Source organism: Muntiacus reevesi, chromosome 11, assembly GCF_963930625.1.
Source record: "Muntiacus reevesi chromosome 11, mMunRee1.1, whole genome shotgun sequence".
NCBI classification, from domain to species: domain Eukaryota; kingdom Metazoa; phylum Chordata; class Mammalia; order Artiodactyla; family Cervidae; genus Muntiacus; species Muntiacus reevesi.
This window is the reverse complement of record NC_089259.1, coordinates 65,893,883-65,921,010: the sequence shown is the minus strand read 5'-3', so window position 1 is coordinate 65,921,010 and position 27,128 is coordinate 65,893,883. Positions and strand designations below refer to the sequence as shown.

At 39.1% G+C, this 27,128-nt stretch overlaps 1 protein-coding gene across 1 annotated transcript in view; it reads right to left on the bottom strand.

Annotated features, from left to right (window-relative positions):
* LOC136144145 (ATP-binding cassette sub-family C member 4-like) overlaps positions 1-27,128 on the bottom strand; it is a 147,356-nt gene that overhangs the window by 5,673 nt on the left and 114,555 nt on the right. Inside the window, exons 27-29 of the mRNA XM_065901805.1 lie at positions 19,994-20,083; positions 1,697-1,869; positions 1,153-1,258 (exon numbers count right to left, since the gene is read on the bottom strand). Coding sequence (XP_065757877.1) covers positions 1,153-1,258; positions 1,697-1,869; positions 19,994-20,083 — 369 coding nt within the window. The remainder of the gene's footprint in view (positions 1-1,152; positions 1,259-1,696; positions 1,870-19,993; positions 20,084-27,128) is intronic.

Here is a 27,128-nt window from a genome sequence, read left to right as displayed (position 1 = left end):
GTTATGATAAGCTCTCAATTTGCAAAAATGCAGTATCTTGGAAGCACAATAAAAAAGCGATGTCTATTTCTAAAGCAAGAAATACAAATAAGGTTCAAATTGGGAAAGGAGTATGTTAAGGTTGTATATTATCACCCTGCTTATTTAATATATATGCAGAGAACATCATGCAAAATGTCGCGCTGGATGAAGCTCAAGCTGGAATCAAAATTGCTGGGAGAAATATCAATAACCTCCGATATGGAGATGACACCACCCTTATGGCAGAATCAAAGAGGAACTAAAGAGCCTCTTGATGAAACTGAAAGAGGAGAGTGAAAAAAGCTGGCTTAAAACTCAGCATTCAAAAGACGAAGATCACGGCATCCGGTGCCATCACTTCATGGCAAACAGATGGGGAAACAATGAAAACAGTGACAGACTTTATTTTCTTGGGCTCCAAAATCACTTTAGACAGTGACTGCAGCCATGAAATTAAAAAGATGTTTGCTCCTTGGAAGAAAAGCTATGACAAACCTAGACAGCATATTAAAAAGCTGAGACTTTACTTTGCCAACCAAGTTCCGTCTAGTCAAAGCTATATGGTTTTTCCATATAGTCATGTATGGATGTGAGAGTTTGACCATAAAGAAGGCTGAGCACCAAAGAATTGATGCTTTCAAACTGCGGTGCTGGAAAAGACTCTTGAGAGTCCCTTGGACTGAAAGAATATTAAACCAGTAAATCCTAAAGGAAATCAAGCCTGAATATCCATTAGAAGGACTGATGCTAAAGCTGAAGCTCCAATACTTTGACCACCTGATGCAAAGAGCTGATTCACTGGAAAAGACTCTGATGCTGGGAAAGATTGGAAGCAGGAGGAGAAGGAGAAGGGGACGACAGAGGATGAGGCGGTTGAACAATGTCACAGACTCAACAGACATGAATTTGAACAAACTGGGACACAGTGAAGCACAAGGAGGCCTGGTATGCTGAATTCCATGGGGTCACGAACAATCAGACATGACTGAGTGACTGAACAGCAATTTTCAGGAAAGTGAGGAGAAACTAAGAGAAAATTACATTACTGGAGGTTCCTATCAAGTTTTACAAGGAAGGATACATTGAAAAATTGAACATAATTGAAATCAACTAAAATGGTGAGAGTCTTACTGATATCCGTTGACAGTTGATGACATTTCTTAACCTGTGTGTGATGGTTAGCACAGTGCAGTAAGCAAATTTCTCATGAATTTTTTTCTGTATTAACTCATCAGTTCTAGAATCAAAGAAATTGATTTAGTTCAGTAAAGACAATTAAAGCAGACTTATGACTTAAAAATATCATGATACTTTTGTAATGTTTTTAAAAATCATTACCTTAATGTATAATCTTATTCCTAAAAAACTAAGTATAAAAAGCCTATTTGGAAATGTACTGTTTTTCAAAAATGGAAAATAGTCTTCCCTCTAAATTTCTTGAGATTATGAGCTATATTTAGGAATCTAGCTTTCTCAGGATGCCTCATAACAACATTAACCCTATATAACATGTCTTGGTTTTTCCTTTGTTTTCTGGAATTAATATTATCAAGAAATATCCATGAGGCCAAGAGAACACTTAGAAACATTTCTAAGCATCACTAAATATTTTCCATTTACCACCTTTAGAATTCAAGGATTCAGATTCAAGGTGTCCTGGATCTCAGCTCCATACCTTGGATCCACATTTGATGTGGCTTTGTCAATAATCAATATCTGATTTTTCTTGAGAATAGCCCGAGCAAGGCACACCAGTTGTCTCTGTCCAACACTCAAGTTCAACCCAGATTCTGCTAATTCAGTATTCATTTTACCAGGAAGATGTTCGATGTTGTCTTTAAGTTGCACCTGTGATACAGAAAGAATGACATTTTCCTAAACAAACTGTTATTGAAGTAGGCAAGCCTCTCACACATTAGAACTCTGACATCCTCAGGATTTCTTACGTATCTTACATGTACAGCCAGGTTATGGGGAGAGCTCTTTCCAAACAGCGTTCACTGAGAAAGAGTGGAGTCAAGTCAGGGCAGAAAGAAATCAATGTCCACCATCCCTGCCAAGAACATCTTCCAGAAACCCCACCTAGGGGTTAGTTAAGGAAGTCTCTAAAAAAATGAAGCTTTTTCTCATTAAACTTGTCTGTTTAAATGTAGTTTAAACAGACAAGTTAAAACAACCTTTATGGTTGAGTCAAGTTTTCCAAAGTTCATTTTGCATAGGAGTTGGTACAGTAAAGAAAAACTTCAAAAATGTTTATAGTAAGTCTTTTTCTCTGAAGATAAAATCTTACCAGCACATTTGGTTTTAGAAAAGGCAGAGAAACCAGAGATCAAATTGCCATCATTCACTGGATCATCGAAAAAGCAAGAGTTTCAGAAAAACATCTATTTCTGCTTTATTGACTATGCCAAAGCCTTTGACTGTGTGCATCACAATAAACTGTGGAAAATTCTGAAGGAGATGGGAATACCATACCACCTGACCTGCCTCGTGAGAAATCTGTATGCAGGTCAGGAAGCAACAGTTAGAACTGGACATGGAACAACAAACTGGTTCCAAATAGGAGGAGTACATCAAGGATGTATATTGTCACTCTGCTTATTTAACTTATATGCAGAGTACATCATGAGAAATGCTGGGCTGGAGGAAGCACAAGCTGGAATCAAGACTGCCGGGAGAAATATCAATGACTTCAGATATACAGATGACACCACCCTTATGGCAGAAAGTAAAGAAGAACTAAAGAGCCTCTTGATGAAAATGAAAGAGGAGAGTGAAAAAGTTGGCTTAAAGCGCAACATTCAGAAAACTAAGATCATGGCATCCGGTCCCATCACTTCATGGCAAATAGATGGGGAAACTGGCTGAATTTATTTTGGGGGGCTCCAAAATCACTGCAGGTGGTGATTGCAGCCATGAAATTAAAAGACGCTTACTCATTGGAAGGAAAGTTATGACCAACCTAGACAGCATGCTAAAAAGCAGAGACATTACTTTGTCAACAAAGGCCCGTCTAGACAAGGCTATGGTTTTTCCAGTAGTCAAGTATGGGTGTGAGAGTTGGACTATAAAGAAAGCTGAGCACTGAAGAATTGATGCTTTTGAACTGTGGTGTTGGGGAAGACTCTTGAGAGTCCCTTGGACTGCAAGGAGATCCAACCAGTCCATCCTAAAGGAGATCAGTCCTAGGCGTTCAGTGGAAGGACTGATGTTGAAGCTGAAACTCCAATACTTTGGCCATCTGATGTGAAGTACTGACTATTGGGAAAGACCCTGATGCTGGGAAAGATTGAGGGCAGGAGAAGAAGGGGATGACAGAGGATGAGATGGTTGGATGGCATCACTGACTCAATGGACATGGGTTTGGGTAGACCCTGGGAGCTGGTGATGGACAGGGAGTCCTGGCGTGCTGCGGTTCATGGGGTCACAAAGAGTCAGACACAACTGAGAGACTGAACTGAATGGAAAATACACAAATTCAAACAATGGCAAACTGCAGCTTATACATTAGTAATCCTGGAATCTGCTCTGGTGATGGTTCTTTCCCAAGTTTAATTCTATAAATAGTGGACCAATCAAGTGCATTTTCCTCAGTGCCATAAATGTCTTGCAGTAAATGAAAACTCATAAAAAATAAGACACAGTGTCTTATTTCCCCCAGAATATGGATATAGGTGATGTTTATATTAATCTATCTTCATAAAGTTATACTCCAAAGATTAGAAAAAGCAAACTTTTAACTGCCAAAGATAAATCTGAAACTACATTTGGTGGTAGGGATCAGTTCTATAAATATTTATTTTGGAAAAGTATTATAGAGCAAGAACCAAACTCAGGCTTTACTTGAAGAACAAAGAAGACATACACTCCAAATTAAGAGACCAACAGATTGATGAGTGATGGCTGATAAGTTATCTGACACTTTACAATGTCAGATAACAACACACCAAGGATAAGTCAGCAGTGTTTTTAATTTTTCATTTTCCCGGTATCCTACATGCTGGAGCACATATATGAATGTGGACCTGAATTGTGTTCCAGATGGGACTCCAATCCCATGAAAAGGAAATTCTGAGTTAGGATTAAATATGATATTTGTAGGTAGTGTTAGCATGAAAAGTACATAAAATCTAAAGGGTAAGATTTGGATTGTGGTGCAAGTGGTTGGATTTGCTTAAGACTGACATCCTGACTCACACTTGCCTCTGACTTGGATCACATCTCATCACTAACTTGATTTTATACTTTCCTTCGAGTTTGTCCATATCTGTTTCATGAGGAAAAAGGGTTGTGAGGAGAAATGTTTTTCAAAAAATGTTAATTTCTGAGACTCTGTCTTCATTTATAAATCAGGGATGGTTATGAGAATATATGAATATGAAGGCCCTCTGTAATGTAATGATAAAATCAAATTATATTAAGTTTTTAAAATGGGGAAAAAAGAGGGAGGAGCCAAGATGGCGGAGGAGTAGGACGGAGAGACCACTTTCTCTCCTAGAAATTCATCAAAAAAATAACAGAACGCAGAGCAAACTTCACAAAACAACTTCTGATCGCTAGCTGAGGTCATCAGGCACCCAGAAAAGCAGCCCATTGTCTTCGAAAGGAGGTAGGACAAAATATAAAAGATAAAAAGCGAAACAAAAGAGCTAAGGACGGAGATCCGTCCCGGGAAGGGACTTAATAGAGGACGTTCCCAGACACCGGGAAACCCTCGCACTGGCGGGCCTGGGGGAAGTGTTGGAATCTCAGAGTTTGAATCTGACTGGGAGGGATAGAATAAATAAAACCCACAGATTAGGAGCCTAAAAGCAACTCCCAGCAGAAAAGTACCCCAGACGCCCGCATCCGCCACCAGCAAGTGGGGGCGGAACGGAGAGGAGCGGGCGGCATTACTTGGGGCTGGATCCGGGCCTGAGCGCCCTGAGGACAATCAGAGGGAGCTTTTGTGAGTTGCCAGCTTGAACTGTGGGATTGCAAAAGAGAGAGAAAATTAACCGGCCCGAACACACTGCCGGCCGTTCTTAGAACAAAGGGACCGAGATTCTGGGCGGCCGAAGTCCGCCGGGAGGGTCGCGGCGAGACGGAGGGCGGGGGCGCCCGACCGTCGCGGGCAGGAACTGGGGCTGGGGACGCGGAGGGCAGAGGGCGCGCACGCCCGACTGGCGCCGGCGGGGACTGAGACTGGGACCGCGCAGGGCAGAAGACGCGCCGCACCCGGGAAGAGAGCGCCCGTCAGGCGCCTGGCTGCCTGGGCCGCTCGGGCAGCGTGGGGCCGGAGCGCGGGCCCAGCTTTGTGTGCCGCGCTTTTGTGAATCGCCCGAGGGCTGGAGCCGCACGCAACGTGGCGCGCGCTTCAGACAGAACAGCCCGGAGCCTGAGCAGCGCAGACCGAGAAAAGAGCGCAAGGCTCTCCCGGGAGCGCCGGCCCCTCCCCGCACGGCCCCTCCCCGCACGGCCCCTTCCCGCAGCGCGACGGAACTAGCTACCTGAAAAAGAATCCACCTCCGCCCCCTGTGTCAGGGCGGAAATTAGGCGCGGAAGAGACCGGCAACAGAACCCAAATTAACAAAGGGAACCGCTTCAGAAGGGACCGGTGCAACAGATTAAAATCCCTGAAGAAACCACCGACTGACTACACCGGAAGGGCCTGTAGATATCGAGAAGTGTAAGCTGTAACGAGGAGCTATCTGAAGCTGAGCCGAACCCACACTGACCGCAACAGCTCCAGAGAAATTCCTAGATATATTTTTTCTTTTTCTTTTCTTTTTTTTTTTTTTAAGTAAGGAAAAAAAAAAAAAAATTTTTTTTTCTTTTTTCTTGGTTCTCTTTTATTTTCCTTTAAAAATTCCTTATTACTCCCCCATTACTCCTTAACTTTCATAGATTTTTATGATTTTTTTTAATTAGGCAAAACAATTTTTTTTCTCTTTCTTTTTTCTTTTTTTTCTTTTTCTTCTTTTTCTTCTTTTTTTTCTGTTCTTTTTTCTTCTTCTCTTCTATTTTCTTCTTCTTTTTATCTTATTTCTTTTAAAGCCCTCTAGCACTCCTTTTACTACGCCTTAATTTTCATTTTCAATCCACTATAACCTTACAGAAGAAAGGGAAAAAAAAAAAAAGAAGAAGAAGAGAAGCCCTATTTTTATACCAAACTTCATATATATTTCTAAAATTTCTTTTGTGTGTTTTGGTTTTTGTTTTTAATATAGTATTTTTAAGAGTCTAACCTCTACTCTAGATTTTTAATTTTTGTTTTTCAGTATATGATATAAATTGTGAACATTTAAGAATCCAATAGTCAGCTCCCATTTTTATTCACGAGTGTGTTGATTATTCTCTCCCAATCTTGACTCTGTTTTCTACCTCAGAACACCTCTATTTCCTCCTTTCCCCTTCTCTTCCCAATCCAATTCTGTGAATCTTTGTGGGTGTCTGGGCTACGGAGAACACTCTGGGATCAGACAACTTCGTAGATCTGTCTCTCTCCTCTTGAGTCCCCCTCTTTCTCCTCCTGCCCATCTCTATCTCCCTCCTCCCTCTCCTCTTCTCCATGTAACTCGGTGAACCTCTCTGGGTATCCCTAACGGGGGAGAAACTTTCCACCATTAACATAGAAGTTTTATTATCAGTGCTGTATAGTTGGAGAAGTCCTGAGACTACAGGAAGAATAAAACTGAAATCCAGAAGCAGGAGACTTAAGCCCAAAACCTGAGAACACCAGAAAACTCCTGACTACATGGATCTTTAAGTAATAAGTGACCGTACAAAAGCCTCCATACCTGCACCGAAACCAACCACCACCCAAGAGCCAATAAGTTTTAGAGCACGACATACCACGCAAATTCTCCAACAACGCAGGAACATTGCCCTGAACGTCAACATACAGACAGCCCAAGGTCACACCTAACACATAGACCCATCTCAAAACTCATTACTGGGCACTCCATTGCTATCCAAAGAGAAGAAATCAAGATCCGCATACCAGAACACTGACGCAAGCTTCGCTAACCAGGAAACCTTGACAAGCCAATCGTCTAACCCCACCCACTGGGTAAAACCTCCACAATAAAAAGGAACCACAGACCTGCAGAATACAGAAAGCCCACTCCAGACACAGCAATCTAAACAAGATGAAAAGGCAGAGAAATACCCAACAGGTAAAGGAACATGAAAAAAGCCCACCAAGTCAAACAAAAGAGGAGGAGATAGGAAATCTACCTGAAAAAGAATTTAGAATAATGATAATAAAAATGATCCAAAATCTTGAAAGCAAAATGGAGGTACAGATAAATAGCCTGGAGACAAAGATTGAAAAGATGCAAGAAATGTTTAATAAAGATCTAGAAGAAATAAAAAAGAGTCAATTAAAAATGAATAATGCAATGAATGAGATCAAAAACACTCTGGAGGGAACCAAGAGTAGAATAACGGAGACAGAAGATAGGATAAGTGAGGTAGAAGATAAAATGGTGGAAATAAATGAAGCAGAGAGGAAAAAAGAAAAAAGGATCAAAAGAAATGAGGACAACCTCAGGGACCTCTGGGACAATGTGAAACGCCCCAACATTCGAATCATAGGAGTCCCAGAAGAAGAAGACAAAAAGAAAGGCCATGAGAAAATACTCGAGGAGATAATAGCTGAGAACTTCCCTAAAATGGGGAAGGAAATAGCCACCCAAGTCCAAGAAACCCAGAGAGTCCCAAACAGGATAAACCCAAGGCGAAACACCCCAAGACACATATTAATCAAATTAACAAAGATCAAACACAAAGAACAAATACTAAAAGCAGTAAGGGAGAAACAACAAATAACACACAAAGGGATTCCTATAAGGATAACAGCTGATCTATCAATAGAAACCCTCCAGGCCAGAAGGGAATGGCAGGACATACTGAAAGTAATGAAAGAGAATAACCTACAACCTAGATTACTGTACCCAGCAAGGATCTCATTCAGATATGAAGGAGAATTCAAAAGCTTTACAGACAAGCAAAAGCTGAGAGAATTCAGCACCACCAAACCAGCTCTTCAACAAATGCTAAAGGATCTTCTCTAGACAGGAAATGCAGAAAGGTTGTATAAACGTGAACCCAAAACAACAAAGTAAATGACAACGGGACCACACCTATCAATAATTACCTTAAATGTAAATGGGTTGAATGCCCCAACCAAAAGACAAAGATTGGCTGAATGGATACAAAAACAAGACCCCTATATATGCTGTCTACAAGAGACCCACCTCAAAACAAGGGACACATACAGACTGAAAGTGAAGGGCTGGAAAAAAATATTTCACGCAAACGGAGACCAAAAGAAAGCAGGAGTCGCAATACTCATATCAGATAAAATAGACTTCCAAATAAAGGATGTGAAAAGAGACAAAGAAGGACACTACATAATGATCAAAGGATCAATCCAAGAAGAAGATATAACAATTATAAATATATATGCACCCAACATAGGAGCACCGCAATATGTACGGCAAACACTAACGAGTATGAAAGAGGAAATTAATAGTAACACAATAATAGTGGGAGACTTTAATACCCCACTCACAACCATGGATAGATCAACTAAACAGAAAATCAACAAGGAAACACAAACCTTAAATGATACAATGGACCAGCTAGACCTAATTGATATCTATAGGACATTTCACCCCAAAACAATCAAATTCACCTTTTTCTCAAGTGCACACGGAACCTTCTCCAGAATAGATCACATCCTGGGCCATAAATCTGGTCTTGGAAAATTCAAAAAAATTGACATCATTCCAGTCATCTTTTCTGACCACAGTGCAGTAAGATTAGATCTCAATTACAGGAAAAAAATTGTTAAAAATTCAAACATATGGAGGCTAAATAACACGCTTCTGAATAACCAACAAATCATAGAAGAAATCAAAAAAGAAATCAAAGTATGTATAGAAATAAATGAAAATGAAAACACAACAACCCAAAACCTATGGGACACTGTAAAAGCAGTGCTAAGGGGAAGGTTCATAGCATTACAGGCGCACATCAAGAAACAAGAAAAAAGCCAAATAAATAACCTAACTCTACACCTAAAGCAATTAGAGAAGGAAGAAATGAAGAACCCCAGGGTTAGCAGAAGGAAAGAAATCTTAAAAATTAGGGCAGAAATAAATGCGAAAGAAACTAAAGAGACCATAGCAAAAATCAACAAAGCTAAAAGCTGGTTTTTTGAAAAAATAAACAAAATTGACAAACCATTAGCAAGACTCATTAAGAAACAAAGAGAGAAGAACCAAATTAACAAAATAAGAAATGAAAAGGGAGAGATCACAACAGACAACACTGAAATCCAAAGGATCATAAGAGACTACTACCAGCAGCTCTATGCCAATAAAATGGACAACTTGGATGAAATGGACAAATTCTTAGAAAAGTATAACTTTCCAAAACTGAACCAGGAAGAAATAGAAGATCTTAACAGAGTCATCACAAGCAAGGAAATCGAAACTGTAATCAGAAATCTTCCAGCAAACAAAAGCCCAGGACCAGATGGCTTCACAGCTGAATTCTACCAAAAATTTAGAGAAGAGCTAACACCTATCTTACTCAAACTCTTCCAGAAAATTGCAGAAGAAGGTAAACTTCCAAACTCATTCTATGAGGCCATCATCACCCTAATTCCAAAACCAGACAAAGATGCCACAAAAAAAGAAAACTACAGGCCAATATCACTGATGAACATAGATGCAAAAATCCTTAACAAAATTCTAGCAAACAGAATCCAACAACATATTAAAAAAATCATACACCATGACCAAGTGGGCTTTATCCCAGGAATGCAAGGATTCTTTAATATCCGCAAATCAATCAACGTAATACACCACATTAACAAATTGAAAGATAAAAACCATATGATTATCTCAATAGATGCAGAGAAAGCCTTTGACAAAATTCAACACTCATTTATGATTAAAACTCTCCAGAAAGCAGGAATAGAAGGAACATACCTCAACATAATACAAGCTATATATGACAAACCCACAGCAAGCATCACCCTCAATGGTGAAAAATTGAAAGCATTTCCTCTGAAATCAGGAACAAGACAAGGATGCCCACTCTCACCACTACTATTCAACATAGTGTTGGAAGTTTTGGCCACAGCAATCAGAGCAGAAAAAGACATAAAAGGAATCCAGATAGGAAAAGAAGAAGTGAAACTCTCGCTGTTTGCAGATGACATGATCCTCTACATAGAAAACCCTAAAGACTCTTCCAGAAAATTACTAGAGCTAATCAATGAATATAGTAAAGTTGCAGGATATAAAATTAACACACAGAAATCCCTTGCATTCCTATACACTAACAATGAAAAAACAGAAAGAGGAATTAAGGAAACAATACCATTCACCATTGCAACAAAAAGAATAAAATACTTAGGAGTATATCTACCTAAAGAAACAAAAGACCTATACATAGAAAACTATAAAACACTGATGAAAGAAATCAAAGAGGACACAAACAGATGGAGAAACATACCGTGCTCATGGATTGGAAGAATCAATATTATCAAAATGGCTATTCTACCCAAAGCAATCTATAGATTCAACGCAATCCCTATCAAGTTACCAACGGTATTTTTCACAGAACTAGAACAAATAATTTCACAATTTGTATGGAAATACAAAAAACCTCGAATAGCCAAAGTAATCTTGAGAAAGAAGAATGGAACTGGAGGAATCAACCTGCCTGACTTCAGACTCTACTACAAAGCCATAGTCATCAAGACAGTATGGTACTGGCACAAAGACAGAAATATGGATCAATGGAATAGAATAGAAAGCCCAGAGATAAATCCACGAACCTATGGACACCTCATCTTTGACAAAGGAGGCAAGGATATACAATGGAAAAAAGACAATCTCTTTAACAAGTGGTGCTGGGAAAACTGGTCAACCACTTGTAAAAGAATGAAACTAGAACACTTTCTAACACCATACACAAAAATAAACTCAAAATGGATTAAAGATCTAAATGTAAGACCAGAAACTATAAAACTCCTAGAGGAGAACATAGGCAAAACACTCTCCAACATAAATCACAGCAAGATCTTCTATGACCCACCTCCCAGAATATTGGAAGTAAAAGCAAAAATAAACAAATGGGACCTAATGAAAATTAAAAGCTTTTGCACAACAAAGGAAACTATAAGTAAGGTGAAAAGACAGCCCTCAGATTGGGAGAAAATAATAACAAATGAAGAAACAGACAAAGGATTAATCTCAAAAATATACAAGCAACTCCTGAAGCTCAATTCCAGAAAAATAAACGACCCAATCAAAAAATGGGCCAAAGAACTAAACAGACATTTCTCCAAAGAAGACATACAGATGGCTAACAAACACATGAAAAGATGCTCAACATCACTCATCATCAGAGAAATGCAAATCAAAACCACAATGAGGTACCATTACACGCCAGTCAGGATGGCTGCTATCCAAAAGTCTACAAGCAATAAATGCTGGAGAGGGTGTGGAGAAAAGGGAACCCTCCTGCACTGTTGGTGGGAATGCAAACTAGTACAGCCACTATGGAAAACAGTGTGGAGATTTCTTAAAAAACTGGAAATAGAACTGCCATATGACCCAGCAATACCACTTCTAGGCATACCCACTGAGGAATCCAGATCTGAAAGAGACACGTGCACCCCAATGTTCATTGCAGCACTGTTTATAATAGCCAGGACATGGAAGCAACCCAGATGCCCATCAGCAGATGAATGGATAAGGAAGCTGTGGTACATATACACCATGGAATATTACTCAGCCGTTAAGAAGAATTCATTTGAATCAGTTCTAATGAGATGGATGAAACTGGAGCCCATTATACAGAGTGAAGTAAGCCAGAAAGATAAAGATCATTACAGTATACTAACACATATATACGGAATTTAGATAGATGGTGGCGATAACCCTATATGCAAAACAGAAAAAGAGACACAGAAGTACAGAACAGACTTTTGAACTCTGGGGGAGAACGTGAGGGTGGGATGTTTTGAAAGAACAGCATGTATATTATCTATGGTGAAACGGACCACCAGCCCAGGTGGGATACATGAGTCAGGTGCTCGGGCCTGGTGCACTGGGAGGACCCTGAGGAGTCGGGTGGGGAGGGAGGTGGGAGGGGGGATCGGGATGGGGAATACGTGTAACTATATGGCTGATTCATGTCAATGTATGACAAAACCCACTGAAATGTTGTAAAGTGATTGGCCTCCAACTAATAAAATAATATTTAAAAAAATAAAAAAATAAAAAAAAATAAAATGGGGAAAAAAGACAATAGAAGCAGAGACAATAAAGAGCTAAAACTCGAGAATCTGAAAACATACTAGATAATAGTATAATATTACTGTTAAATTTATTGATTAACATGCCTGTGTTAGGACATATAAGGGAATGTACTTGTTTTTACAAGGTGTACATTTTTGTATTTAAAGGTGAAATACAACTTTTAATAAACATTTCTACAACTTACAAACAATTCAGCAAAATATAGATTATATTGATGGAGAAAATATGGGAAGACACTAACAGCTGATGAACCAGGTGAAGGTGTGTATGTGTTCATCATACTATTCCTTCCATGTTCCTGTGATGTGAAAATTTTAAAACAATAAATTAGAGGCTTGGGACTCCCTGGTGGTCCAGTGGTTAAGAATCCACCTGCCAATGCACAGGACATGGATTTCATCCCTGGTCCAGGAAGATCCACATGGCAAGGAGCAAGTGAACCCATGTGCCACAACTACTGAGCCCACACTCTAGAGCCCACAGGCTGCAACTACTGAGGCTGCAGGCCACAGCTACTGAAGCCTGTGCGCTCCAGAGTCCAGGTGTCACAGCAGGAGAAGCCATGTCAGTGAGAAGCTGTGAACTGCCACGAAGATTAGCCCATGTTTGCCACAACTAGAGAAAGCCTGCAAGCAGCAATGAAGAAGCAGCACAGCCAAAGGAGGAAAAAAAAATGGAGACCTGAAGCCAGACAGCCTGGGCATGAGTCCTGCCTGGCTCTGCCAACTGGGCAAGTTACTAAACTTATTCTACCTTAGCTTCCTAAGCTCTAAGACTATATTATTGAGAGGGTAACAGGCAGGAAGGCCAGGGGTCTCCAAATGGAGGAAACAGGCTGCAAATGCCAGACATTTTTATCTCTCTTAAGTGGCCAGAGGAAACAAACTATTGATATTTTTTTCTTTCTCTATACAAATTTAAAAGGAGGTTTCTCTTAAAATGCTGTGTTGCCATGACACCTGGTTTCACCTGAAGCTAACTATTCTCAAAGCTTGAGTTAACCAATACCGTTTTTCTTATGGAAATGTTTGTCTTAAGCTATGTTAATGTACTATGCATTTACCCCGGTCTTCAAGTTGGTTCCGCCAAATGGCTCAACCTACTTGACAAACCAGTATGTTATATTCAGATATTGTTCCCCTAATCTATGTAAATGAAACTATTTGATGGTAATCTGCCCTTCTACAAGATTCAAGTCAATTGTTTTATGGCCCAGGATGAATCATCTGGTACCAAGATTATCACAAAATGCAATTTATGGATAAGGGGCCTGGTGCCATTCTGAGTTTTAAGACATTCCTTTCTTTTCATTAACAGACTGCTAGTGACTATATAATATCCAGCTGAAGACTAGCAGGGGATACTCTTTCTGCCCCCTTCTGATGCCTATGTCAGAAGCTTCCTCTCTCTCCTTTATACTTTAATAAAACTTTGTTACACAAAAGCTCTGAGCGATCCAGCCTTGTCTCTGACCCCGGATTGAATGTGTCTCCTCCAGAGGCCAAGAATTCCAACGTCTTATCATTCAGCAACAACCTTTCATTGTCATAATTATAAAGATGGGTACCTCCTAACATTGATAGAGTATAAAATGAATCAGTACATGTAGAACTTATGACAGATCAATAGATATTGCCCAATATTAACAATGCTGTGAGCTAGCCTCTCTTCATGTTCTGCTCCATTTTCCTCCTTTGCATGTATCAGCACTGAGACCTTGTTACATATGCATTGACTTGTTTTCCATCTTCTCCAAGAGAATTTAAGCTCCAAGGGTAGAGATTTTGTCTTTTGATGACTGTGATAGCCCGACAATCTGCAACACTGCCTGTCTAACAAGTTCTCAGGAGATATTTGTTGACTGTATGAATGAAGGCATGACTGTATCTCATCATGTAACACATTTGTTCCTATAAATTAGAAAATAAATCCACATATATAAATAATTTATACATAACACTATCTTCTTATTAAGTGTAAAAGGAATATATTATAACAATTAACTGGGTCCAAGATATCACAACCTCACACTTTAAAACGTGAAAAGCACTGAAAAAGTTATGATTTAAGGAAAATAGAGTAAATAATACTATTCAAAACTATACATCTCAGTACAGAATCTTCCAGACTGTTTTTGAGTTTGGGAAAATAACAGAATATAACAAAATTGAAAAATAATACCCTTAAATTGAAGGCACCCTATTTCTATCACCATAAACATTTTCAATGTAACCTACTACATGTACTCTATCTACCAACCAGGCACCAACACCCCTCACAGGAGATCAACACACATGTCAGATGGTTTCTATATCTTGTGGAACCTTCTTACTTTTCAAAAAGAAAGGCTGGTGTGGACTGAAGGAGACACTGAAATGCAATAAACAGATGGGGAAGAGCTTTTACTAGAGCAGGACCAGCAGTAAGGGAAGTAAGGGACTTTAGTAACTTAGTAAAGTTAGCCCGTTCACCTAACACAGGGCCTGGAAGTGGACATGTGACCTGTCCCACCGCAAGGACTGAACCGTGTGGTTCCTGATGCACAGGCTACTGATGCCCAGGTTTCTGTATCTCGGTTTCCTGTAAGATGAAACACACTTCTGTCCGAACAGAGACACTATCAACATCGAACATTTGACTGCGTGACTTCCTCCCCAGTTTTCACAGGACAGACCATATGCTTAACTTCATATCCCAGAATCCCAGCTGTTTTGTTTTCATTTTTTTAACAGAAGCGACACATTGGTGATTCATTTTGAGAGTTTGATCTACTGTGCTCTTTTAACCTTTGATTGATAAGGTGCTTCCTCTTCAGATACATTCATGTTATACTTGTGGCATTATCTTGCTTCTTAGTGCCCGAATCAGCACTAATTAACTGAAGAATTTTTGTCACTTTATAGTAAGATGGCTAATTTACAGTATGTAAAAAAATGTATTTTCAGCATATTTCGAAAAATAACCAAGATGAGATGGACAGCATCCACTGGACTGCATCCCTTCTGAATGTCGATCTCTCCCAATGAAGAAGGAGGAAACAGAACTGCTGCTGCTGCTGCTAAGTCGCGTCAGTAGTGTCCGACTCTGTGCCACCCCATAGATGGCAGCCCATCAGGCTCCCCCATCCCTGGAATTATCCAGGCGAGAACCCTGGAGTGGGTTACCATTTCCTTCTCTAATGCAAGAAACTGAAAAGTGAAAGTGAATTCACTCAGTCGTGTCCAACTCTTAGCGGCCCCATGGACCGCAGCTTACCAGGTTCCTCCGTCCACAGGATTCTCCAGGCAAGAGTACTGGAGTGGGTCCCCAGTGCCTTTTCTGGGAAACAGGACTAGAGGACTTTAAAAGAGGAAAACATAGTGATTCCCTCCTACTATTCCCTCCTACTCACTCACACTCAGGCCACCTGTGAGTTTGGGTTCACAAGTCCAGTTTGGCACCACTTACACACTAATAACTATGGTTTTGAGTTCATATAAAAATTGACCTCACTGGTTAGTGATACCTCTTAGAGTGACAGGCTTTCCAGGTGGTACAGTAGTTATGAATCCTCCTTCCAAATTCAGGAGATGCAAGAGATGCGGGTTCAATTCCTGATTTGGGAAGATCCCCTGGAGGAGGAAACAACAACCCATTCCAGTATTTCTTGCCTGGAAAACTCTATGGACAGACGAGTCTAGTGGGCTATAGTTCCACAGAGGGTCACAAAAAGTCAGACATGATCAAGCATGCACACACACACACTTAGAGTGATAAATCACCCCATTATTCTATTTCTTCAGGAATTTTTTTATCACATATGTATGTTTTCAATGAAAGATTTGGTAGGTTTTCTTTAAAACAGTCATAAAGAAGTAATTCCTAGAGAAAAACAATGATGGGATGATTTCTCTAAGTGACATTACCAAAGTTAACACAGTAAACTCTTGAAGCAATATCCAAAAACCACATACTTCAGTTTTGAAATAGACTCACGTCTATTTCTTTTTATAGAAAGCTCCAAATGTAGTTTAAATAAAGGTAGATCTTAGTATCATGTACCCCTTCTACCACTTCATCATTTTTAGAATTTAGATAAAAGTTGCCTCTCTGTCCATGGAACAATGTGTTCTAAAATTCTGGAGTAATTTTTCTACCTGAGAATCTGTGAAAAAATATATCACCTGGGAAACAAATAGAAAAATAATTTACCAGTACTTCTAGTATTTTTCTTAAGATGTCATAATTTCACCATTAAACCTGTCCTGTGAATTCAAGATCAGCTAGCTCAATTCAGTTCAGTCGCTCAGTCATGTCCTACTCTTTGCAACCCCATGGACTACACAACTCCAGGTTTCCCTGTCCATCACTAACTCCCGGAGCTTACTCAAACTCATGTCGATCAAGTCAGTGATACTATCCAACCATCTCATCCTCTGTCGTCCCCTTCTCTTCCTGCCTTCAATCTTTCCCAGCATCAGGGTCTTTTCCAATGAGTCAGTTCTTCACATCAGGTAGCCAAAGTATTGGAGTTTCAGCTCCAGCATCAGTCCTACCAGTGAATGTTCAGGACTGATTTCCTTTGGGATGAACTGGTTGGATTTCCTTGGAGTTCAAGGGACTCTTAAGAGTCTTCTCCAACACCAGAGTTCAAAGTCATCAATTCTTCGGTGCTCAGCTTTCTTTATAGTCCAACTCTCACATGACTACTAGAAAAACCATAGCTTTGAGTAGAAGGAAATTTGTTGGCAAAGTAATGTAATATTTAAGGTAATATGCTGCTGAGATTGGTCACAGCTTTTCTTCCAAGGAGCTAGCATCTTTTAATTTTATGGCTGCAGTCACCATCTGCAGTGATTTTGGAGCCTCCCCCCAAAAAAAGTCTTTCAGTGTTTCCATTGTTTCCCCATCTATTTGCCATGAAGTGATGGGACCAGATGCCATAATCTTCGTTTTCTGAATGTTGAGTTTTAAGCCAACTTTTTCATTCTCCTGTTTCACTTTCAACTGCAGCTTCTTCAGCATTCTTCAGCAAGATCAGTGGATCATCCTATCTAATTACATTTGATACTTAACTGCTCTTCCCTCTTCTCTTCTAGAATTTCACTATAGACTCAAAGACTTAAATGATCAGAGGTGCACTTCTTTGGGGGCAGGAAAAGATAAAGCAATTGACCCGATTTAGGAAAACAAAATCCTCACGTTGCTGGAAAGCCAGGTGGGTGTGTAAAGACTCAGTGTTGCTATCTTTCAGAAACCAGAATTTCCGGCTGGAAATGTATGACCTCCATCCAAATCAGCCTGTTCACAGTCAAGGCTAATCTACATATTACAGACTTCAGAGCTTGCTTGGAAGGGTAACACTAAATGGCAAATACATCAATTCAAAGCAACATGAACAATTACTCGATTTGTGTAACAAAAAAAATTTAAAGAACTATGCCACACTTCTCTGAAATGAAGAGAGCAATAAAAATTTGGTAGTTATTTATGTCAAAGAGTGTTTTTCCTTTGTTTTCTCTAACAGTTTTATCGGGTCTGGTCTTACATTTAGGTCTTTAATCCATTTTGCCCTTCTTTTTGTATATGGTATTAGCTGCTGCTGCTGCTGCTAAGTCTCTTCAGTCGTGTCCAACTCTGTGTGACCCCATAGACAGCAGCCCACCAGGCTCCTCTGTCCCTGGAATTCTCCAGGCAGGGATACTGGAGTGGGTTGCCATTTCCTTCTCCAATGAATGCATGCATGCTAAGTCACTTCAGTTGTGTCTGATTCTGTGCGACCCTATGAACAGCAGTCCACCGGGCTCCTCTGTCCAGGGGATTCTCTAGGCAAGAATATTGGAGTGGGTTGCCATTTCCTTCTCCAATATGGTATTAGGGAGTATTCTAATTTCATTCTTTTACATGTAGCCATCCAATTTTCACAGCACCACTAATTGAAGAGATATCTTGTCTCCATGCTAGATTCTTGCCTCCTTTGTCATAGACTAGGTGACCGTAAGTATGTGACTTTATCTCTGGGCTTTTTATACTGTTCCATTGATCCATATTTATGTTTTTTGTGTGTCTGTGTGTGCCAGTACCATGCCATCTTGATTACTGCAGTTCTGCACTGAATTTGTCAAAAAGTTCATTTGGGTCTTTCTATAATATCTTATGTAATGAACTTTTTGGCCAACTTAATAATGTAGTCTGAAGTCAAGGAACCTAATCCCCAGCTTCATATTTTCTTTCTTAAGATTGCTTTGGCTATTTGGGATCTTCTGTGTTTCCATACAAATTGTAAAATTTTTTGCCCTAATTCTATGAAAAACACCATTGGTAATTTGACAGGGATTGTGTTAAATCCGTAGATTCTTTGGGTAGTATAGTCATTTTCACAATATTGATTCTTCAAATCCAAGAATATATTTTTCAATCTGTTTGTGTCAACTTTGGTTTCCTTTGTCAGTAAATTCACAGTTTCCTGAGTACTGATCTTTTGCCTCCTTAAGTAGGTTTTTTCTTATGTATTTTATTCTTTTTGTTGCAATGGTAACAGGATCATTTCCTAATTTCTCTTTCTGATCTTTCATTGTTAGTGTATAGGAATGCGCATGCTTACTTTTTAGAAGCACAAGACTGAGCTAGGTCCTGTGAAAAATTTAAAGACTGTCTATGGTTTAGAAGTCTAGAGTTTCTGCCCTCAGTAGAATCAATTTGTAAAATGAGGACAACACTAAATATTCAAACCAACAGCAAGATAATAGTAAAAAATGTTTCATGCAAGGGTAAGGGAATTCAAAGAAGTGGGGCAAGGGGAAACATGATACAAAAAATGACAGAAAATTCTCCAGAAATCAACCTCTCCATATAAAAGCTTAGCAAATTCTCCAGGGTTCCATTACCTGCATTCATGCTTCAGCATTAAAATGACATAATCACCAATAAATAATCATTCTCACATTCCAGGGCTTCCCTGGTGGCTCAGACAATAAAGAATCTGCCTACAATGTGGGAGATTCAGGTTCGATCCCTGGGTTGGAGAGATCCCCTGGAGGACAGAATGGCAACCCACTCCAGTATTCTTGCCTGGAGAAGTCCATGGACAGAGGAACCTGGCAGGCTACAGACTGTGGGATCGCAAAGAGTCAGATATGACTGCATGAATCTCTTTTTTCTGTCTTTTTCTCATATTCCAACTATAAAATATACTTTTATAGACACTTTACTATGAAACTTCCTCATTTTATTGGTCTGACCTCATTCACATCTTTCAGTTAATAATGAAAAACTACTACTGTCTCACTTAGTAGATGTTCCCTAAGACCAGAGGAATAAAATGAACACTGGAAAGTGATTAGGGTAATGACATCACTAGATCACTAGTAGAATTTTATCCCATAGCTTTAACATCTAATTTAGTGCTCTGCAAAGGACAAGATAATGTGGCTAGTCATTCAAGGTTTTAAGGAAAAAGCTAAAATGGGAACATGGCATTATATTGTTGATTTTCATCATCATTAATTAATAAACATTGTAAGTGTACACATGTCATCAATGTTCTTCTAGGAGGTAAACAAAGTCAATTAAACTGTTAAGCTCCTCTTAGTTACCTGCAATGCTCAAAATTTACATGCATGGATACTGATGCTAACAGTTAATTATATTTAACATTAATAAATTACCTCTTCTAAGGCATTCCATAGTTCCTCATCTGTATGTTCATTAAAAGGATCCAGATTTTTCCTCATTGTTCCAGTGAATAAAACAGGTTCCTAAATACCCCAAAATACTGAATGTTATTACCTTAACCACTTTTCATTATATCCCAATGCTTACAGAACAGAATTAAAATATAAAATATCAAAATTACTGTAATTATTAATATTAAAATTGCAAATGTATATTTAGAAAACATTATCTATAAAATAATTTTCCATGTACAAAGTGTGCTACAAAATATCCTCCAGACTATTGAACATTAAAAGAAGAAAAAAGTGTTGAAGAAGTTTTTTATCTTAAGAGAAAAACTGAAGAAGAGAAAGGATTTAATTCCTTAAAAAAAAAAAGGCTTCCTGGGACCATGGGCTTAAGCACACACATGCAAACTTAGGATATAATTACTGGAGAAACTTTACATCAAGATCTACATAAATTAATTGTCAATCTTAGTGTGACTGGGAAATATCAATAGCATAATTAGTTAGGTTTGTGACTCAAAGCAAAACCATTAAATATTTACACATTGGCACTGAAGAATAAACTAAGCTCTTTTCTCCACTGGTCAAACAGTCTTCTAGGATATGGAATCTCTCCACTTGTGTGAAAGGAACATCCCCACACGTGCAAAGAGAAGTCATCTCCTGGGGTCTGCAGCACCTCTGTCCACGTAGAGATCTCCTCGGATTCTGCGTCAACCTGATCCCCACATTCTCCCACCTGTGTCAGGATGACCTGCCTCACAGAGCCTCCTTACTACTAATTGCAAGGTCAGGATGACCTGAAACCCATTATGACTGGGTCATAATAAAATTATTCAAATAACTTTTCCTGTTCAACTTTTGGAGGAGCCACAAGTAAACTGCCCTAGAAATGTATATGTCCTTCCAAGTTTCAGGACTTCCCTGGTGGCTCAGTGGGTAAAACATCTGTCTGAAATGCGGGAGACCCAGTTTCAATCCCTGGGTCAACAAGATCCCCTGGAGAAGGAAATAGAAACCCACTCCAGGATTCTTGCCTGACGAATCCCATGGACAAAGGAGTCTGGTAGGCTGCAGTCCACCAGATTGCAGAGTCCAACATGACTGAGCAACTTCACTTTCCTTTCCTTTTTTCTAAGTTTCAAGAGAGAATCTTGTACAAAAGCTCCTGTAGACCATTTACATTTTCCTCTGGAAGGCTCTAATAAGCCAGGCCACAAGAATATGAGCAGCAGAGAAGAGCCCAACTGGTTCCTTTCAGTGAAGAGGGCAGAACAAGGGGATGCACATGTGTGGGAACAAGGGGAAACCTGACGCTGCCACAAGTGCCCGGAACTGCTCGGAATCACCAGCCTCAAAATCCTGCCTGGCCTTGGGGCTAGACTTTCCTCCTCACTTCACAAAAGCCTGAGAAGATGAAGAAGACAGATATTTCTTTTTCCTAGTCATGAAGAAGAATGACACTCGACAGCCTTCTATACCTTGTCAATATTGTCTCTGTTTTAAGTCTGGTGAGCGACAAATGAATGCAGAAGACTCAGGGTGTACCACCAAAAAATGTGTATCCCTAAGCAAAATCCTATATAAAAAGACATTATATAGGAGCTTTATTGCACAAAGTTGATTAAGTGGCCAGTATGCCTCCAAAGTGGTGAAATCACTGCTCATACATTTCAAAATGATTACTGAACTGAAAACTCCCAAGACCCAAATTTAAGGTCTTCTTTAAAATTCTTGAATTCAAAACCAAGACTAAACAACCATCTGTGCAATGGTAAGAGTTCTTTGTTAGGGGAACCATCATTCTACTTCAGAGTTTCACAAAACTTTTTTACTCTTTGTAATTATCAACCCTAAGATTCATACGTGCAGGCAATTTCTCATCCTTCAGTTGTTTCCATGAGGTTAAAACAGACAACGTGGCCAATCAAGGAGAGGCTGCGCCCCAATATTCCTCTTTTCTCCATTTTTACTATTTCATTTTCCAGATCCTTTCAGATAAGCAGCTGCTCCCTGAACATAATCTCAATCAGTGTTCTTTCTGGGAAACATACTTAACTACTTCAGATCCTCAGCACAAAGGATGAACATACATCCTTTGTTCATCAACCTACTTTGTACATCAACCTACTTCAGATCCTCAGCACAAAGGATGAACATACATCCTACTTGCTCTGTTCAAGGAAATAACTTATGAGGAGATTTCATTTTTGCTCATTCCTGAATTTTGAACACAAACTGAGGAGTACCTTCTTAAAAACACAGTATTCATCTTCAAAAGATCCCCCCAGGACTGATGGTCTATGTATCTACTCCCCTGTCTCTGGTTCCTACCCAGATCCTTGCTCCTATCCCCTCTCCCCCAATTCTGATCTGCTCATGTGGGGTCAGCAGTATGGTGGGATGAACCTGGGAGAGAGGCAGACAGAGGACCCCAGAAGCTCGCTGCTGCTCCAAGGATCACAGGAAGCAGGCAGCCAGGGAAGATGCTGCGAGTTCATTATCTGAGTGGCTCACCCGAGTGGGGCAACTCAAAGAAACAGTACTGGGCTCCCCTTCTGCAGAGTCTGCTCTCAGCTCCCCAAGTTCCCTAAATTAGGGTGTTGAGATACAAGCATCACTGCTTCCTATTCATTTGGGGGGAAGAGAGATTTAAGTTCTCTGCACTTAGACAAGTTAACTTCATGTAACCAAACCAACAGACTTTCTTCATCTCTGAGCCAGTAAGACATTGTAAAGACAAAGGGCTCTTGATTCAGGAGGGGTAAGATTTTGAGCATGTTTTCCTGACACTTACTAGCCAAAGACACATAAACAAGTAAACCCCTTTCAAAACTGATGCTGCCTAAATAAGGGACAGGACAGTAGGAGTGGTATCTTCTGGCTTTGCTCCATACTTATTCACTTTTGTTATGGTTTGGGGAATCCTTTTGAGGATTTTTTAACATAAGATGTTATGTTATGTTAAAAAATTTTCAGGAAAATATCTGATGAGAACATCATTTAGTTCAACTAACATTTATTGAAAAAAAAAAACTTGGAATCAGACAATTCTCAGTTCTGATTTTACTGCTCATTAGTTATTAGACTCAGGGTAAATTATTAATCTTCCCAAGACTTGATGCAAACTCGGGTTAGCCTTGCAGGGCTGCTCTGAGAATCTGGAATAACAGGGAAGCTCCTGCTGTGATGTTAACATGGACCAGAAGCCCCCAGGAGGGGGACGGTGAGGCATGGTGTTTGTCAAAATGCAGGTGCAATGAATGGATCAGGAAATCAATTTTGTGCCTCGTGACTATCACTTTATCATTTATATGAACTAGAATAGAACTGGTATCACAGAAAATAGAGCACAGAGCAAGAGTAATGTTATTTGTGAAATTTTTGTTCCTCTGTGTGTATGTGTGTATGCACATGGAGGCACATGAATCATGATACAGATCAACTGTACATGGACCACACTCAACAACCACTTGAAGGCACAAGCAGAGTAATTTTCTGCCCAGGCTCTGGAGCTGGGAATCTCTTTAAATTTGAATCCTGTTAGTATATTTTGGAAATTAATACCTTGTTGGTTGCAACATTTGCACATATTTCCTTCCCTCCCAGAGGCTGTCGTTTCAGTTTTATTTATGGTTTACTTGGTGCTTCGATTCTTTTAACTAGGTCCCCTTTATTCTTGCTTCTGTTTCCATGACTTTAGGGGACAGATCCAAGAACATATTGCTGTGATTTATGTCAAAGAGTATTCTATGCTTTCCTCTAGGATCTTGTCTTACAAATCTTTAGGTCTTTAATTTATTTTGACTTTATTTTTGTCTATGTTATTAGAGAAAGTTCTAATTTCATTCTTTTACATATAGTTGCCCAGATTTTCCAGCACTATTTATTGAAGAGACTGTCTTTTATCCATTACATATTCTTACCTCTTTTGTCTTAGATTAACTGACCATAAGTGCATGGGTTTATATCTGGGTTTTTTATCCTGTTCCATTAATCTATGTGCCTGGTTTCTGTGGCAGGAACATACTTTTCATTATTGTGTCTTTGTAGTACAGTCAGAAGTCAGAGATTGTGAATCCTCCAGCTGTGATCTTTCTCAAGATGGTTTTGGCTATTTGAGGTCTTTCCTGTCTCTATATAATTTTTTTAACATTTCTTTTGTTCTAGTTCTGTGAAAAATGCCATTGGTAATTTGATAGGGATTGCACTGAATCTGTAAATTGCCTTGTATAGTTTTGTCATTTTTAACAATATTGATACTTTCAATCTAAGAACACAGTATAACTTTTCATCTGTTTGTGTTGTCTTCAATTTCTTTCATCAGCATCTTATAGATTAAGGGTCTTTTGCCTTCTTAGGTAGGTTTATTCCTAGCATTGTTTTTATTTTTTATTTTTTTCCCTTTGACATGATGGCCAATGAGGTTGTTTCCCTAATTTCTCTTTCTGATACTTTGTTTTTAGTCTATATAAATGCAAGAGATTTCTGTATATACAACAGTTATATAGCTCAATATCAAAGACAGAAACAACCCAATCAAAAAATGGACCAAATATCTGAATAGACATTTCTCCAAAGAAAAATACAGATGGCCGAAAGGCATATGGAAAGATACTCAACATCACTAATTATTAGAGAAATACAGATCAAAACTACAATGAGGTATGACTTCACACTGGTCAGAATGGCCATCATGAAAAAGTCTGCAAATAATAAATGCTGGAAAGGGTGTGGAGAAAGGGTACCTTCCTACACTGTTGGTGGGAGTGGAAACTGGTGCAGCTATTATGGAAAACAATGTGGAGGTTCCTTAAAAAGCAGAAAAAAAGTTCCCATGTGATCCAACAACTCCACTCCTCAGCGTATATCCAGAAATAGATAAAAACCCTTATTCAAAAAGATATATGCACTCAAGTGATCACAGCAGAACTACTTAACAACAGCCAAGATATGTCCATAGACAGATGAATGGATGAAGAAGATGTGGAGTATACTCACACATGCACACACAATGGAATATTATCAGCCATATAAGCGAAACAAATTATGCCACTTGCAGCAACAAGGAAGGACCCAGAGATTGTCAGGCTAAGTGTAATAAGTCAGACAGAGAAAGACAAACATCATATGAGATCACTTATACATGGAATCTTTAAAAATGATACAAATTAACTTATCTACAACCCAGAAATAGACTCACAGACATAGAAAACAAATAATGGCTACCAAAGGAAAAGAGATAGGGAGGGATAAATTAGAAATCTGGTAATAATGGATATACACTACTATATACAAAATAAATTAAAAGGATCTACTTATAGAACAGGGAACTATATGTAATATCTTGCAATAACCTATGATAAAAGGATCTGAAAAAAATATATATGTGTGTATACACATGCATATAAAGTATATATAAATATATATTTATATAAAATTATATATATAAATATATATATCTGAACCTCTTGACTATACTACTGAAACACTGTGAATCAACTATGCTTCAATTTAAAAAAATAAACAGACACACACAAAATAAATCCTGACTCTGTCCCTTACTTGATAAGTGGGATAAGCTCCCAGTGCCTCAATTTTTAAATCTGTCAGGTAAGGATAACAAAAGAATTGTGAGGATTAAGCAGGAAGTGGTAGGATAAGTGGCTAAGACATGTTCATGATTCCACAAACATTAGGAATTATCAATACTCACATAACTTGCCAAGGATTATAACAAGCACTAGAGGAACAGACATGAGAAATATAGGCTCCATCCTCAAGGAAAGGAAGAAGAGTTGAGAGTGTGAGGCGGGCTGAGATGACCAGAGGTCTTGGTGTATAAGTAAGTAAATAAGAAAATACCAGAGTGTACAACGTGGTGATCAGGAGAGAAGCTGGTGGGAGGGGAGCCAGAAATCAAAGTATAAAAAAATGCTAATCTATCTTCTTGCTTTTAGTGGAAAACATCAGATACATTTCTCTGTTACCCTTTTCCCCAAAATTCCTACTGTGTTTTTTGTTTCTTTGCTTAACTATTTATATAAACAACTTAGTTTATATTGTAACAATAAATATAAAGAAAATAATCAAGGACTATAAACACATAGGCAGAAATTAGAGAATAAAGTCACTCCAGAAGGTGTTACTCTTTTTACTTAAGCAGAAATAATACCCAAAGGTCTGTGCCCTGATCCTTAAGAATAACAACAGTTCTTGCAGTCCAAGGGATGCTCAAGAGTCTTCTCCAACACCACAGCTCAAAAGCATCAATTCTTCAGCATTCAGCTTTCCTTATAGTCCAACTCTCACATCCATACATGACCAGTGGAAAAACCATAGCCTTAACTAGATGGATCTTTGTTGGTAAAGTAATGTCTCTGCTTTTTAATATGCAGTCTAGTGTGGTCATAACTTTCCTTCCAAGGAGTAAGCGTCTTTTAATCTCATCGTTGCAGTCACCATCTGCAGTGATTTTGGAGCCCAAAAAAATAAAGTCTGACACTGCTTCCACTGTTTCCCCATCTATTTCCCATGAAGTAATGGGACCAGATGCCATGATTTTGGTTTTCTGAAAGTTGAGCTTTAAGCCAACTTTTTCACTCTCCTCTTTCACTTTCATCAAGAGGTTCTTTAGTTCTTTTCACTTTCTGCCATAAGGGTGGTGTCATCTGTATATCTGAGATTATTGATATTTCTCCCAGCAATCTTGATTCCAGCCTCTGCTTCATCCAGCCCAGGTTTTCTAACGATGTACTCTGCATATAAGTTAAATAAGCAATGTGACAATATACAGCCTTGACATACTCCTTTTCCCGTTTGGAGCCAGTCTGTTGTTCCATGTCCAGTTCTAACTGTTGCTTCCTGACCTGCATACAGATTTCTCAAGAGGCAAGTCAGGTGGTCTGGTATGACCATATCTTACAGAATTTTCCACAGTTTATTGTGATTCACACAGTCAAAGGCTTTGGCATAGTCAATAAAGCAGAAATAGATGTTTTTCTGGAACTCTCTTGCTCTTTCAATGATCCAGCAGATGTTGGCAATTTGATCTCTGGTCCCTCTGCCTTTTCTAAATCCAGCTTGAACATCTTGAAGTTCATGGTTCACGTACTGTTGA